At 31.4% G+C, this 15,729-nt stretch overlaps 2 protein-coding genes across 2 annotated transcripts in view; one reads left to right on the forward strand and one right to left on the reverse strand.

Annotated features, from left to right (window-relative positions):
* Positions 1-15,523, forward strand: part of LOC113515375 (protein timeless homolog) — a 43,390-nt gene extending 27,867 nt beyond the window's left edge. Inside the window, exon 23 of the mRNA XM_052893283.1 lies at positions 15,345-15,523. The gene's annotated coding sequence lies outside the window, so the exon portion shown is untranslated. The remainder of the gene's footprint in view (positions 1-15,344) is intronic.
* On the reverse strand, positions 2,813-3,700 carry LOC128200311 (uncharacterized). Its single transcript, XM_052893376.1, has one exon. It carries the CDS (start codon positions 3,698-3,700, stop codon positions 2,813-2,815), a length of 888 nt encoding a protein of 295 aa, XP_052749336.1.
* Positions 15,524-15,729: the final 206 nt, after the last annotated feature.

Genomic DNA, 15,729 nt, shown 5'->3' on the forward strand with positions numbered 1-15,729 from the left:
GCACAATGAATTATATATAACTTTTAATAAGTTTAAGTCACAGACATTTCTAATGTTTTTGAAAATGTATATTTGCTTACGTACTCGTTTTGTCAATAAATAGATATGTTCCTTCCATGACAAATTTTGGTCAAGAATTAAACCAAGATATCGTATGGAATTTGCCTTATTAAGACGATAACAATTACATATATTAACGGTATCTCTACAATGGTGTACCTTAATAACTATGGAGTCATTAAGAGGTTGAGTGTTATTTTTTATACTAAATGTCATAAATTTGGTTTTTTCTTTGTTTAATGTTAGTAGGTTGTTATTTAACCACTTTATTATTATGTTAAAAATTTTATCAGCGTCTCTGCCTACTTTTATCCAATTTTCACCAGATATCATAACAGCAGTATCGTCTGCGAATGTAGTGATTTCAACATTCGGTGAAGTTAATCGACACAGGTCGTCAATGTATACAAGAAATAATGTAGGTCCTAAGACACTGCCCTGTGGTATGCCATAGGTGTTCTGTTCTTCTTTACTAATGTAATTATCTATTTTAACCGCTTGCTTTCTATCTTGTAAATAATTTTTAAAAAGTTGTAAAGGGATACCTCTTATACCTTTATTTTCAAGTTTTTGGAGAAGTATTGGTATCGAAACCGTATCAAATGCTTTCTTGATGTCTAGAAATATGCCTAAGCATTTTTTATTAGCGTCTAGGTTTGAGGACACATATGTTGTAACACGCTGTACTGCATCAACTGTGGATCTCTCTGATCGAAATCCATATTGATTAGAAGAAAGTAAATTTTGTTTTTCTAAATAGTTTATAAGTCTGTTATTAATTATTTTTTCTATAATTTTAGACAAGCTTGGCAGTAATGAGATTGGACGAAAGTTAGAAATACAATCACTGTCTCCTGATTTATATATAGGAATAATAATCGACTTTTTTAATGCATTAGGGAAAACGCCGCTGGAAAAACATAAATTACAAATTATTGTAATAGGAGTTGTAAGTATCGGACAAGCACTTTTTAGAAAAGATGTGGGAATACCATCCCATCCCGTTGAAGAGTTGTTTTTTAGTCCTAATGTAATATTTTTTACTTCCGTCTCATCTGTTGGTAATAACATAAATGAATTACCAGCCGTGGGTGTGGTATTTTTTAATTTGGAAGCTAATTCATTCTCATTGCAGTTGGTTTCGTCAAGTACATTCTTAGCTAAATTAGCTCCAATATTCGCAAAATATGTATTAATAAAGTTTAACGAAATTTGGGGACTAGATTTTAGATTGATCAATTCAGATGAGTTATTTTTAATTTTATCCAGATAGCAGAGATTTTTAATTATGTGCCATTGCTTTTTGAGGTTATTATTATATTTATATAATTGTTGTCTATAATATAGTTGTTTTTGTTTTTTTAAGAGGTTATTGCATGTATTTCGATATCTACTATAAGTTATTTTGAGAATCATATTATCAGGGTCTTTTTTTAATTTTTGTTGTAAATTATTACGATTTCGTATGCATCGTATCAACCCTGGAGTTATCCAGGGTTTAATAATTCTTTTCTTCCTAGATATTTTGTAAACTGTAGTGTGCTTCTCGAAAGCCTTATTTATTTCTGAAATAAAAATATTTGTAGCCATATTTACATCGTCAGTCAAAATTTGTTGCCAATCAATGAATTGCAACTCTTTAATTGCTTCTTCATAGTTTACCTTAGTAATTGTAGGTATTTTATTCTTTCTTGAAATTTGTGTCTTTTGTAATGTTGTTAATATACTACAATGGTCAGTTATTGAGGTATTACAAACCATTGTGGTTACTGAGTTTATCGTTTTCACAAAACAATGATCTAAGCAATTTTTATCACGAGTAGGTAGCACGTGTGATGGAAGCAAACCATGAGATGCAAGTAGGTCCAAATAATCAGCTGTTTTAGTGCTGTTATTTTCGGGTTTTATATCAATATTTATATCGCCTAAGAGTAATATATTTGCATGTTGTTTTAATTTTGTGAGGACTTTATCCAGTGACTTCAAGAAATTTTCAGTATTTTGATAGGATGGAGGTCTATATACACAAATAATAGCAAAATTATTTTGGAGTGTGAGTATTAGACAGTTTGCATCTACTATATCTGTAGATTCGCTTACTTTAACAATTAAGTCGTCTTTAACGAAAGCAACTACACCATCATTCTGATTTAAATGGTTTTGTGTAAAATATGAGCTATAGGTCGGAATTTTTGGTATAATAGAATCTTTGTTCAACCAACACTCAGTTAGAATAATTATATCTTGTTGAAAGTTAATACGATCCAATAAAACAGTAAGATTATCAAAATTTTTATTGATGCTACGTATATTTTGTGTAAAAATATTAAGAGCGTTTTCAGAAATGGGCAAAGACGTACCATAGAGCTTCTCTTCATCAACAATCATTGCACTTCCGACATTGACACTGGAGTCAATGTCATCTAATACCTCTAGTGTATTATTCATTATATTTAAAGTCAATAATGCAGTATTTAATGAACATAAGGAAGTACAATATTGAATCTTCAGATAAGCATTGGATGAGAGCTTTACTTGTGTGTGGTATATAAATGTAAATAAAATGTGAATATAATATGTACGTATGTAAATGTAATGTAAGTGAACTAGTTTGTGTATGAGTATATGTTAAAATGTAAGCAACAACACATGCAGTATCCATAAAAAATAATCTGAAATTAACAAAGTAAAGTATAAAGTAAAAATAAATGTAACAGTATATAGTATTATGATTAAGAATATCAGAGCATAGTCAATTTTGTAAGCCTGGTAAATCCATTTTTAATGCCTCAATTTGGGTTAACATTTTGACATGTATGGTAGGAGTATTATCAGATTTTTTGATAAATACCTTACCATGTTTTATCCAGCAAAATTTGAATCCGTGGTTTTTTTTCAGCATTCTGGCCTGATAGTGAAGTAACCTCGTATTCGAAGTGAGGAGTTCCGATATAAAAAGTGGTCGTTTTTCTCCTTTTAATCCTAATGTTAAGCTATTTAGTTTATTATCCTCATGATCCATATTATATTTCTTTACAGCTGCTAAAATTTCTTCACGTGCTTTTATAGTCTGATATTGAACAATTATATTATGCTGATTTTTCCCAACTTTTTTTAAGGAGATTTGCCGTACTTCACTGTCATTTAGTGTAATCTTTAAGGAATCTTGTATTTTTTTAACAATTTCTGGGAGTTCCTGCTGCTCAATTATATTAACATTGCGTATTTCAATTGAAGTAGCGTTTTGGATACGTAGGCTTTCTTCTAATGTGTCTTCCAAATTCTGTATTCTCTTTAACATTATTTCATGATCTCTAACGACAGAGATCACTTTGTTATTTAGATCATTATGTGAAGCCGTTATTACTTCCAATTTTTCCTCAATTCCTCTCTGTGCCTTTACTATAGTTCTGTTTTGTTCTTTTATTTCTTCCAAAGATTTCTGTAGTTGACTATACATACAATCCTGGTTTTTATTCATATTAGACACCATCATAATTAACTCATCGCGAAGTTCAAGACTGTCAATGTCATCACGTTCTTTGCGCTTTCTCAAAGATACAAAAGCATTGTCCGTTAGATTAAATAAATCGGATTGTGATGAAGATCTTCTTTCGGGAGGCGAACGTTGAACGGACATGTTTTGACTTAACTCGTAGCATATACTATGCAAGCACTTGACGTCAAAGTATTTTTTAGTTAAAGATTATATTAAAGCTGCAATCAATTATCGACACAACACTGGAAATAATTAGGTGTAAATTACTTTGTAGTGATTTTTAAATTTATATTAATTTTACGGGACGCATCTGCTCACTACAAGAGCCGGACGAGAATTCAATTCACATTCATTAACTATTAATGTTACGAGTAGTCTACTGGTAAACATAATAAATGTGAACGTTTGTAAAGATATTTGTTTGATATTTAAATGTTTATTATTCAGTCACAGCTGAAATAATGTTAATGAAATTTCGTAAAAAATGAGACTGTATTCTAGATTAATACACAGGGTACCTACTTTAATTATATAAATTCACGCCGAAAAAACTGTAGGATACTGCTAGTAAAGAAGTAATTTTAACAACGACTAAAAATTCCTCGTTGATTGTTCAAATTTGATCGACGCTACAGCTAGCTCACTATTTCTATTTAAAATTTCGACTAACTCTCCTGTAGACTGTAAACATCATTACGTATCTTCAATATTGTTTAATCTGAGACATGATAGTGAACACTATCCCACTGGTACGTAGAATCAATCGACAAGCATTTAACCTACTTAGTTGTTGTTTACCATTTGTTGATTTTATCTTGGATATCTAGGACATTGTCGTAGGAAATAATTATAAAGTTTAGATTCATTTCGCTGTAGGTAGTCAGAAGGTCGCCGCTGCTGTCACAAAGTTGTACATTAACTTTTCATTTGCAAGTTCGGAACGAACCTCACAAGCTATCGACTGAACTTTGCCATTTCCACCCACTGAGTATAGACTTGCAAATATATAGAAAGTACCTAATAACCACAATATAAAAAGCTAAGAAAAGTATTAATCTGCCACTATGAATGGCGTTTGTAGACTATGATTATGATGGTCAAGACATGGGCGGTATTACAGTCCCGCCAGCGGTGTCAGATTGATTATAGATGTATCGAAGTAGTGAAGTGTATGTTCAGTAAGACTACTATGTCTATTCGAGTAGAGAAGCAGAGTACGAAACCCATTCCATCTAAACGTGGTCCTACACGGTTGTTCGTATGCACTATGCTATGGAGCTATGGAGAGAGCTATATGTACTCGGAGTTTCTTCACGTGACAGAATCCGAAATGGGAATATTCGCAAAACCTAAATGAGCGACATAGCCCAAAGTATTAGCAAGCTCAAGTGTCAATAGGTTGATCACTTAGCTCGAAGAACCAACAACCGATAGGGAAGAAGGTTTCTTGACTGGCGACCTCGTACGGGCAAACACAGTGTGGGACGACTGTCCACTGCTTAACATTGGCCTGAACGACTAATATGGTGATGATAATAGTATTATCATTATTATAATGGTATCTAATAGCTTATACTCTCTAAATTCCATCAACAAATATAATTATATTTAACGTTACAAACCTAACACGAAATGCGTATGTATTATCTAGATGCATAAATATTACAATTTACGTAATTTCAATTTACCTAAGTGTAAAGAACTTTGTTTATTTTACAAGCAAATATTATATCAATCTTGAATCGATTGCTGTGGTAAACGACATCTTCGCCAGCGTTTTAATAACTTCATTTAACTTTCGTAAATTAATTTTCATTTGATCATTTCATTGGAAGATGAGTTATAATTGAAGGGGCGTCGCAATCGCTCGGGATCCACAAACGGAATAATGTCAAATCAATTAAAAGTTCAATTCGGCGGGCAACGCGCCAGTCTGCACCAAAGTTGATTCATTAGTAGATTTAGGATTGAATGCTGCCGCAGACTGCTGTCTCCTGCCGAAGTATTCGACAAAATTACGGGTTATCTACCCCGTGCAGGCCATTCCAATCTGCATACGTTCAGATATAGTAAAGAATATTTACGACATAAATCGAGAACATATTTGCGATTTATCGGATGCATAGTAGAGATATTGGTAAAGGATTTTCAGTTCCGTATATATCTATCGTTTCCACGAATATTGGTTATCCCCTGTAAATTACGTTCGTAATGTATTGACGCGCTAACGATAATATCATTTTCACAAATGTATTGTCACTTTCATACCCTATATCGTATTTTCACCTTACATTATATATAATGCCTATATAATGTAAGTAATATAGGTATCATCATATCAGATATTGACTGTCAACTGCTAAACATACGCCTCTCTCTTGGGGGGTTTCGCCAGCAGTTGTCATGCTTAGCAGTCGGGTTGGCAACAGCAGTTAGGCTTTACGACGTTTTAAAAGGGACGACGCTGTCCATTTCTTGACCATTAAATTCCCTTAGGCGCTTTTTACGACACTTACGGGAAAGGAAGGGATGGCACATTCTATGTCGGGGCCATAGATTACTAATCAATTATATAATTTATAGGTATATGTGATTGTAATTAACTAAGAGTAAATACTAAATATGGTTAAAAAATTACTTTGACCTGAAAAAAATAAAAATAAACAATAGACAAATACGAATAATATCTTTTTATTCATAACTAGCTTACAACTCCAACTTCACACAGGTTATACTTATGAAGAAAATACCCAAATCTTCTTCTCACTTTTATATATAGAGATTTTTAACCCATTTTTTTCACTCTTTCATACGATTTTACAAAGATTTTCTCCCATACAAATCTTATTCCTACAATTACAGACACAATAATATTCATTTAAAATACTTTTTAAACTACCGCTTTTTTAAATATTAGTTAATGTTCTCTGCTGAAGACAACGTATGAAACTTACAGATTAGACACTCTCAAATTATTTAACAAAGTAGTTGAGAACTGTATTTCAAATACAAAGATTTTAAGCGTATTAATTTTCATCCTTTTTTTAGTAGAGGTTATACAAGACAAAATTATACCGCAGTATAAAAAACTACTTTTATTATACTAAATACATCATTAACTATAATAATATTATGTAAGTTGATAATTACACAATTTAAAATTTAATTTATTACCTGTAAACTTCAAATGTCATCTTGTATTTTTTTATTTGAATTGGCAGAAATTAGCTTTTGGGATCAAAAGCTATCTCATTCCATTCGACAATATCTTGAAATCAGCTTTGCATTCCACTTAAAGAGGTAGAATACATTTCTCCCCAATATTTACTGGAAACCAACGATATTTTTATTCACAATTATTTGAACAAGTCATAGCATTATCGATATTTCAATTATGCATTCGAAGTTATATCAACGAATACGACATATCTTGAGCCCTGAGGCTATGTTTTCTTAGTAAACGCAATAACATTTGCATAGGCCCCGTCAACTGCTGGCGTGCTCATAAAAGTAATGTGAAAGGGATCACACTCGCGCTCCATAATAGTGAAACTTTTCTAAGGATCAGCAGAATTTGCCTTACTATCTGACTGCGCTAAACAGGGGCAATATAAGTATAAAGAGTTGAGTAGTATATCTTGCAAGTTAGCTGTTTAGATATTTAACCAAGCTCTATTATTGTGGAAACGTAAACCTTTATCTTCCAATTTTTCCATCTTAATTATGTTGATACTATTCTACTGAATTCTCATAAACCTTATAATAAGTTTATCATGAAATTTCATATCAGTTTTATATTAATTTTTATTTTAACTTTATTGAGTTTTATTGTATTATATAAAACAATACTAATATGATAATTTCAGCATTAAAAATGTTAACCTACCTTATAAAATTACCTGCATACATCTATAATAGGACCTACATCAGAAAACCTACTTTAAAATTCTATGATTGTGTAGTATCGCTAGCCACATTAAACCGTATTGTCGGACCGGAGAACATCATCAACAGTATATAAAAAATATCTACAAATAATATAGTAGGTACATAGATTAAGGATAGTAGCTGCGATCCTAGTAAGTATTGTGTCTCTAATATCTATATATATATAAGGGTTTTTGTCATTATACACAAACAACATACCTATATTGCTACAAATTTACCTATTATTTAAAAGGTAATGTTTGTTAAACACACCTAAATATCAGAATTGATTTGAATTGACAGAAACAGGACCATATCCTGAATTGATAGGTTATATTTTTCCTAATCTAAGCGCAAAGTTTGTAAGTAATAATTACCTATCTATAACCTTATCTAACTACCGGCAATTGATTTTTAAACCCGACCTTTGATTTTCAGAATTATTAACGAGGTCGCTCATTAAGCTATTTTTTTTAATGAGAACATTCTGAATCATCAAATTGGTGAGCTTCTGAAAAACAGGTTCAAAGGGTGAACCAAAAATTAGCGGTTGGAAAAATGAATATAATACAAGTTAAAGGCTTATCCGCCGCGGGCGATTTATTCAAACGACCAATAAATATTCAAGAGTAATTAACCACCACGCCGCGTCGATACAGAGCAGAATATTTTTCGCTGCCGTCGATTTTACGTTAATCCACGCAAAGGTAGATTACGGAGTGTAGTTAACTCTGTAAAACGCTACCGAAAAATTCATGTTTTACGTAAATTGAATAAAAAATTTAATTTTGAATTAAACTTTTTCGAAAGTTGCGTGGCCCTCTTATTATTCTCCAAATTTTCAGTCAACGTTCAATAATAATCCTCTACAAAAACAACAATATACATATATAGGGTATTTACTTTTTATAAGTACTGTATATAAGTATATATTTTTAAATTCCTATTATATTATATTAATGTTCATTTTATAATATTTAATAGAAAAAAGATCCTAGGATACATTGATCAGTAAATGTAAAATAATAATAACATAGGTTCATCAGCATCAGTATAAAATATATACATCTGAACAAACAGAGGAGATAATAGTATTCGCAGAAGGAAATTTATTTATTTATTTTCAAATTATTTACTTACTATGGTAGGTAAATAGGAGTAATTATGTAATCCTTGGAAGGACAGATTTTCTTTTCCCTAGCATAAATTCCATGCATCGTCATCAATATTGCTATATTTTGTAAATCCCTCGATATTAACAGCTTATAAAAGCACATTTTTTCTAATATTTATACCTAATTCAATATTAATAAATTACATATTTTTTTCAAACAAATATTTTTAAAATTAGATAGACAAAACTGGAATTTGCACATTAGAACAACCAAAAAGGGACTATTTTCAATGCTCATTTTATTCGGGTTTGTTTAGAACAAGACATTAAAACGAAACATGAAACTTCATTTTAAGACAACGTCCAAAACCGCTGCGCTCCGTCGGTCGTCGATCTATAGCATTTATTTTATTTTGACATAAAACTCGTCTGCATAAATTAAACAGAACAACTTGGCAAAAGTGGCATCGTTTGCGAGGAATCCTAGCGTCTATTCTGTCTGATGTGAGCTCAAAAGATTTCAGCGAGCATTGCCAGCGAGCTCGGTTGCGTTGCTACTTCATTGTCCGCAGACGTACGACATTTTCGTAGAGCTTGACGTTTCGTAAATCGTAGCATTCCATGATAACGCTACGACGAAACGAGACTCGCTATATAATTTATGTTTTACCCTTCGATAGCTTTTGACCGCCGCAACTCGTATTTTATACGTGGCTAGTTCAGAGCTCATTGCAATGTATAACAGAGTATTTGTATGCAGTAACTCTGTTACTTTTTGTATCTCGAACTTGGTTCTTCTAGTTACAAATAAATATGGTGAAGTACTTTGAAATATATGGATTTTCTACGCAGTAGGTATATTTTATTTATTTAAATTGTTACTTTGCGAAAATCAGAATTACTTGCAACTTAATTAGTATTATTAAGTTCTATTACAATTATATATAAAACTTATACATTTATTATTATATTTATACATTTAACATTAAATATATTAGAATGAATTGAAGTAAAATCGAATATCGCCCATTTCATCTCATTTATCTGTGCATAAATGCACAAAATCAATGCGATAGTAAGATAACCGATGCCCATTCATTTACATTCAATGGTTGGTCAAACTAACCAATGAATATGCATCATTGGATGGTAATTGTATGTAAGCGTGACAGGGACAAGCAATTGTATTGCAGGAGCCTTTGACGTGTCCGTTTAATTAGCTCGGTCCATTAGTGTCGGTTGTCCAACCAAATAAAAGTCGTATTATGAATGGCGTCCGAATCGGAAATGCTTCTAACGTGATTGCTTTTCTTTGTAGATCGCATAGTCACGTCAATACATAAATATTCATGACTATGAACGAAATAAAATTGTATTTATGTTCATATTTATTTATTCAGTAAGCATTATTATAATTCATATATTTTTTTACGTACATATAGTTATATCTAAAATATCTTATCATAATATTATATAATAATGGCTGTGTGGTCATGGTATAGAATAGGCCAATCCTTCTTTTGCCGTGGGCGTCGTAAGAGTCGATTAAGGGAAAGTCAGGGATGGGCAACAGCGTCCCTTTTAAAACATCTCCTGCATCCTCCTGACTGTGGTTGACAAAAAATACTTTGATTGTCTGTCTTTCAGTTCATTGTTACTAACAATCACTTGAATTTTTTAACACAATTTTTTTGGATTGATAACGAGATTGTAATTTAAATTTCATATATATTTATTTATTTAGGTTCACCAACAATTGTTTCCATCCGAAATAATGTAAATATATATACAATTATGGAGCTTAGAACTAAGTATAACAATTCTTTATAGGCAAACACAGCATATAATAATACATTTATAACAATAAGTATGGAGAAATATATAAAGCTTACAACTATTATTAAATGCTTAACAACTAGACCACCATATCCATAAGCAGGTCCAGCAGCACGACTCATTTTATATATTTATAGATATTTCGTACAAAAGCAATTGGACTATCCAAATATCGACCTGGTCACTGCAGCTATTTATAGTTTTACCTTTTTCGTTAACCTTACTCGACTTATCGAGAATTACTACCCAGAACAGTTCTTCTAAATGGAGGTATTATCGGAGTTATGAGTACACGAGGTAATCTAGAAGTTATCTGAAAATCTGGTAATTTGGAAATCTTTTTATATGCATAAATATGAGTTTATTACATCAAAGAGCAACTAAATTAAGATAAAAGTGAAGATCTAAAACCTAAATTACATAAATTATAACTACATATATTGGTATAATTGCTTACTTCTAGACTTTTATTGAAGCTTGTCATCAGTCGTAAATATCAATGAAACATATTTGAACAAGTAAAATTAATATATGTACTTATTTAGGCCTACTATGCATTATAAATTTCATATAATAAAAGACATCACCTTTATAATAATTATGTACTACTATATGCTAATTCAGACTTTATTCAAAAATCTCGCATACAAAACCCGTGTAGCAGAGTACAAAGTAAGAGGTAGTAGGTACAACATGTGAAGAAGAATAAATGTCACAATGTATTCTGTGATACACAAGGCATGTTGCTGGATACATGTGACGATTGTCACTGTCCACTAGAAAGTCTCTTAGCCATTTTTTCCATTTCAAACTGCATAAGAAACATATCTACCTAATAACATTTTCCTCTATTCAGTAGTCTATTGTTATTACATTTTATCATAATAAAGATTGAATTAGTGTTTATATTTAAAATTAAGTTCAACATCTTAAAAGTTAAAATTTTCTCCCTGAAGTTTAGTTATTTAGTTACAGTGCGCAGAGTAACAGCGTTTGAGAAACGGCGTTTTTATATTATTTTCCTAAAGCAGAGTACTTATCTACGTGATATATCAAATATTTTAAATACGCAGATGTTTTTTCAATTTATAAATAAAAATGCATAATACATAATTATATTGAAATTAAATAAAGAGTAAAAAGAAAATGACTCTTTATTTAATTTCAATATATTTACATAAGTGTAAAAATCAACTAAGAAGTTAGTGATTATTATTATAAGTGAAGCGTAGTAAAATATCATTCGTTGGTCAATGTCTCTTATTTATTCATTTCTGCGTGTGATGATGTATCATCTAATATAATATTCAATAGTAATATTATTTTTAAAACTTATGTTCATTTTTAAACGATGTCTATATATACGCACAACAGAAAAACACATAAAGTTCGTAAAATTCCCTTTGTGCATGTATATGGATATACATTATTAAATAGTAATCTGTTAATAGTTGCCGGTAGTTGGCGGCGGCGGGTTGGTTGGCGGTTGGTTGCCGGTTGGAACCGCAGTTAGGCTTTTGGTGATTTTGTATTTTAATCTGCTTATATATGTATATACATATAATTTTCTACCTTTATCAAATAACGAATTTTTGGAACTAGCTGTAATTCACTCATTACCAAGAATCCTTCCAATCCGTTTCCAATCTGAATACGAAATGCTTTCGTATACTATATGCCTGTTTACACCTTTTTGATCCCTTAAAATCTCACTTACCTGCCCGCTTATCGTAAACATGACCACTCAATTAACAAAGACCTCTAAATTCTATGTGAATTTATATACAATAGAGAGGGATAAAGCTTTATCTTGTGATTCGCTCGTTAGATTCTGAAAAAAGTCTATCGACTAGTTCGTCGGTTTATTTGATACCTACTCTATTAAGTTATTTAAGTGTATCTATTATAAAATTTTGTTGAAATCTCTTCAGTAATTTTCACGTGGTGACGTAATAAACAGACCGACAAGGAATATTCAGTTCGATTGCTTATTTCTAGCTTCACTAGCTAATTTTGATTATAAAATAAAATCTACCAATATTTCGAAACTTACAATTTAATATTGTTGTACGTTTTCGCATTTTATATTCAATAGTAAACTACTGCTCATTAGTTGACTTGTGTCATGACGCGTGAACTGGAATTGTATGCTCTTTAAATTGTTATTTGCAATCTGCAACATTGTGGCGCCTAATGGGATATGGCACAAGTTACAAAACTTTCAAAAATATACACAGTGTTTATTAAGAGAATCCATTTCTTAGTGTCAGTATTCGTTAATAGGATTCTTAAAATATCTTAACATAGAAACTACAAAAATTAATTAAAATTCTCCAAAAAAAAGAATGACCTGTACACGGACCAACGGTAATAGATATTAATAGGTATGTACATGACATAAGATAGCTCAGGACTGTTATTTATGGCAATCTATAGGGGAGGTCTATGTTTAGCAGTGGAAAGATAATGTCAGATGATGATGATGATGATGATGATAATGATGATGTACATAATTTGTACTCTATTCATTACCGTGTAATTCATAACCCGAAATATTGACAACTGATAGAAAGGAAAAATCTTGATTTGCGACCTTAAAAGCAAACGTAGTGTACCATGAGTACCCACAAGTTTTAAACAATTTTCAAATAATGATCTGATAATTAATTGAGATTGTGCTCCACAAAAAAAAAACTGACTGCAGTTGTAGCAAAAGTAATTATTTTGAAAACTAAACTACTGAATCGATTTTGATAACATTTGTATGGGACCAATTTGTAAGTACATGCTTTCAGAAAAAAAAATTTGGACGGAGTTATGAGGTAACAAATGTAAAAAATTACATCCGAATTGAGAACCTCCTTCTTTTTGAAGTCGGTTCAAAATGAATGAATGAAATCATAACGAGGCATTTAACTGTAGAAATTTCGCGTTCATTTGGATATTTCAACTAATTTAGGATCTTAATTAAAATGTTTCAAAAGGGTTGAACATAATTTGATTCAATACTGAAATTAAACCAAATAATAGGTACAAGAATAACCAAAGTAATATAAACCATTCTTTATCTTGATTGATCAGTCTAGACATTCAAGATGACTAGATTTTCAAGTGGTTTTTCTAATTAAATTTAGGTATATTATTGACTAACGACCCGCTCCAGTTTCGCACGGCTGGACATTAATTTTTTGAACATTTTGGAATAAACGTAAAGTAAATATATCTTTAGAAAAGTCAACAATGTCGGTAGCGTCCGCTGCGTAGGAAGCTGACTGCGCGGATACCTACCTATCTCATACATGTGCGCCGAGCCGTAGTAGTAGTTAGTGTGACGTAACTGTAATAGTTAGACATATGGTAGCGCGGATTTTTTTGTAGATATTTTATGCTCTATAATAATGTAGTACATCACTTTGCTCTATTGTCGATAGTTTCAGCAACGTACGCGGTATAAGAATTTTTTAGTATCTTTTTCACGCCTTGAGTTACATTATCGAAGTATTCATATGAATCCCTATTGTTAAAATTTTCTGTAGTTTATATTAATCAGGGATAATGTAGCATTCTAATGATAAAATATTTTTGAAATCGGCCCAGTAGTTTTTAAATTTATTCATTAAATATATATACAAATCTTTCCTCTTTATAATAATAGTGTAGATTGGTACTCTAAATTTGATAAATATTTTTTTTATGCTAAAACTAATTTATATCTGCTACTTCGACCGAATAAAACTTTTAATAATAGGTAAATATTTATCATATTTGATTGCAAATTATTTTTTATTCAAATAACCTACGTACACCTTTATTTCGACTCTGGAATAAAATGGAGAATGAAAATGTTTCGAACGTTTGTATATTAGGAAATATATATTATATAACTTTTTTACTTGAAACTTTGGTTACATTACCTATAAGGTATAATCTTAAATCCCTTAAATGTGTCTGTTAATATGAAATTTATTAAAGGCCAGCCACAATTTGTTATACAAACAAAGCTAAGAAACTCGTACTAACAAACACTGCAAAACTCGCATAAATGTAGATATTCCGGTTCTAACTGTGGTCTTAATCCGCATTCGTCTTTATCTCTGGCTCATGTAAGTTGCTCATTCAAGCCCAGCTAACGGGAGTTGCGAGTTCTAAATGACGCAAACTCTGATGGTTCGATAAGTTCATTAAAGGTTGTGACCTTTAATAATAATCAGAGATACCAAGGTCGAATTTCATGAAACAGCCCCTTTTCTTTAGCTATTTGAAAATAAATGGATGCTATGTTTATTAATGCTTACTAACAGTTTGATATCTACCTATTCATTAATAAAAGTTGCTTTTTAATACTACGAGTAGGTACTTGTATGGCTATTCGCAAATTTGGGCATTGTTATATCTATATTACAAAACAAAAAGTTACAGAATCATAATACCTATGACAATAAGCTATTTGTTATGTTGAATTCGATAATTTCACAAAATGTTAAACTACTTCTTTAATTTTTTTATACCATCTGTCTACCGTTAGAGACAAATAACAAGTACACAAATTTGTGAACGATTACAAGTACCTACATTATTTATTAATTAAAGCTATGTACCAGATAATCAAGCCAACTCTATATTAAAAAAAATTATGTCCCGAAATATAATCTGAAACCCGACCTGACTGAGAGTTGTACCTAGAATCTTATTTAGTTACACAAATCGATGTTGATGGAGGTCGCAACGAGTGTCGGGTGGAGGTCGTTAAATATTAATCTGTGATAATGAAAACTAATTTGGCACTATTAAAGTGATAAATTAATTACTTACACCACTTCTTCTATCAAATAATATGCTTTGTTATGACATTTTGCCATGTAACCACGCGATTACGCAATGACTTGCACCATGCTCTTTCTTGTCGAGGTTGAGCGTGGAACGCTGGGAGGTCGCTGTTAGAGATCCTTCACTCGCTACGTACGTGATAGGAATGGCGCTGCCCGTTGAACTAGTGCTGTGCTGTGCAGCTTGAAGACCGACACTATCGATCAAGTGTAAACACGACACGCCAGTAATCCCGGTAAGAGGCGGCTGGAACGTGTTTTGTGGGTGCAATACATTTAGGAACAACTCTCTATTTTGTCAGTCTGATCACGCACTTATAAATTTTACAATAATATTTCAGTAAGCGTAGCTGCGCTACACGTGATGTGAGAGGTATATATTCATCAAATACATAGCTATGTATCATTTTAAGTTTATACATAAATTAAATGTGTGTAACAGAAATTATTTTTAATAAATAAGTATA

The sequence above is a fragment of the Galleria mellonella genome, unplaced genomic scaffold (assembly GCF_026898425.1).
Source record: "Galleria mellonella isolate WM207_F2 unplaced genomic scaffold, CSIRO_AGI_GalMel_v1 utg173, whole genome shotgun sequence".
NCBI lineage: Eukaryota > Metazoa > Arthropoda > Insecta > Lepidoptera > Pyralidae > Galleria > Galleria mellonella.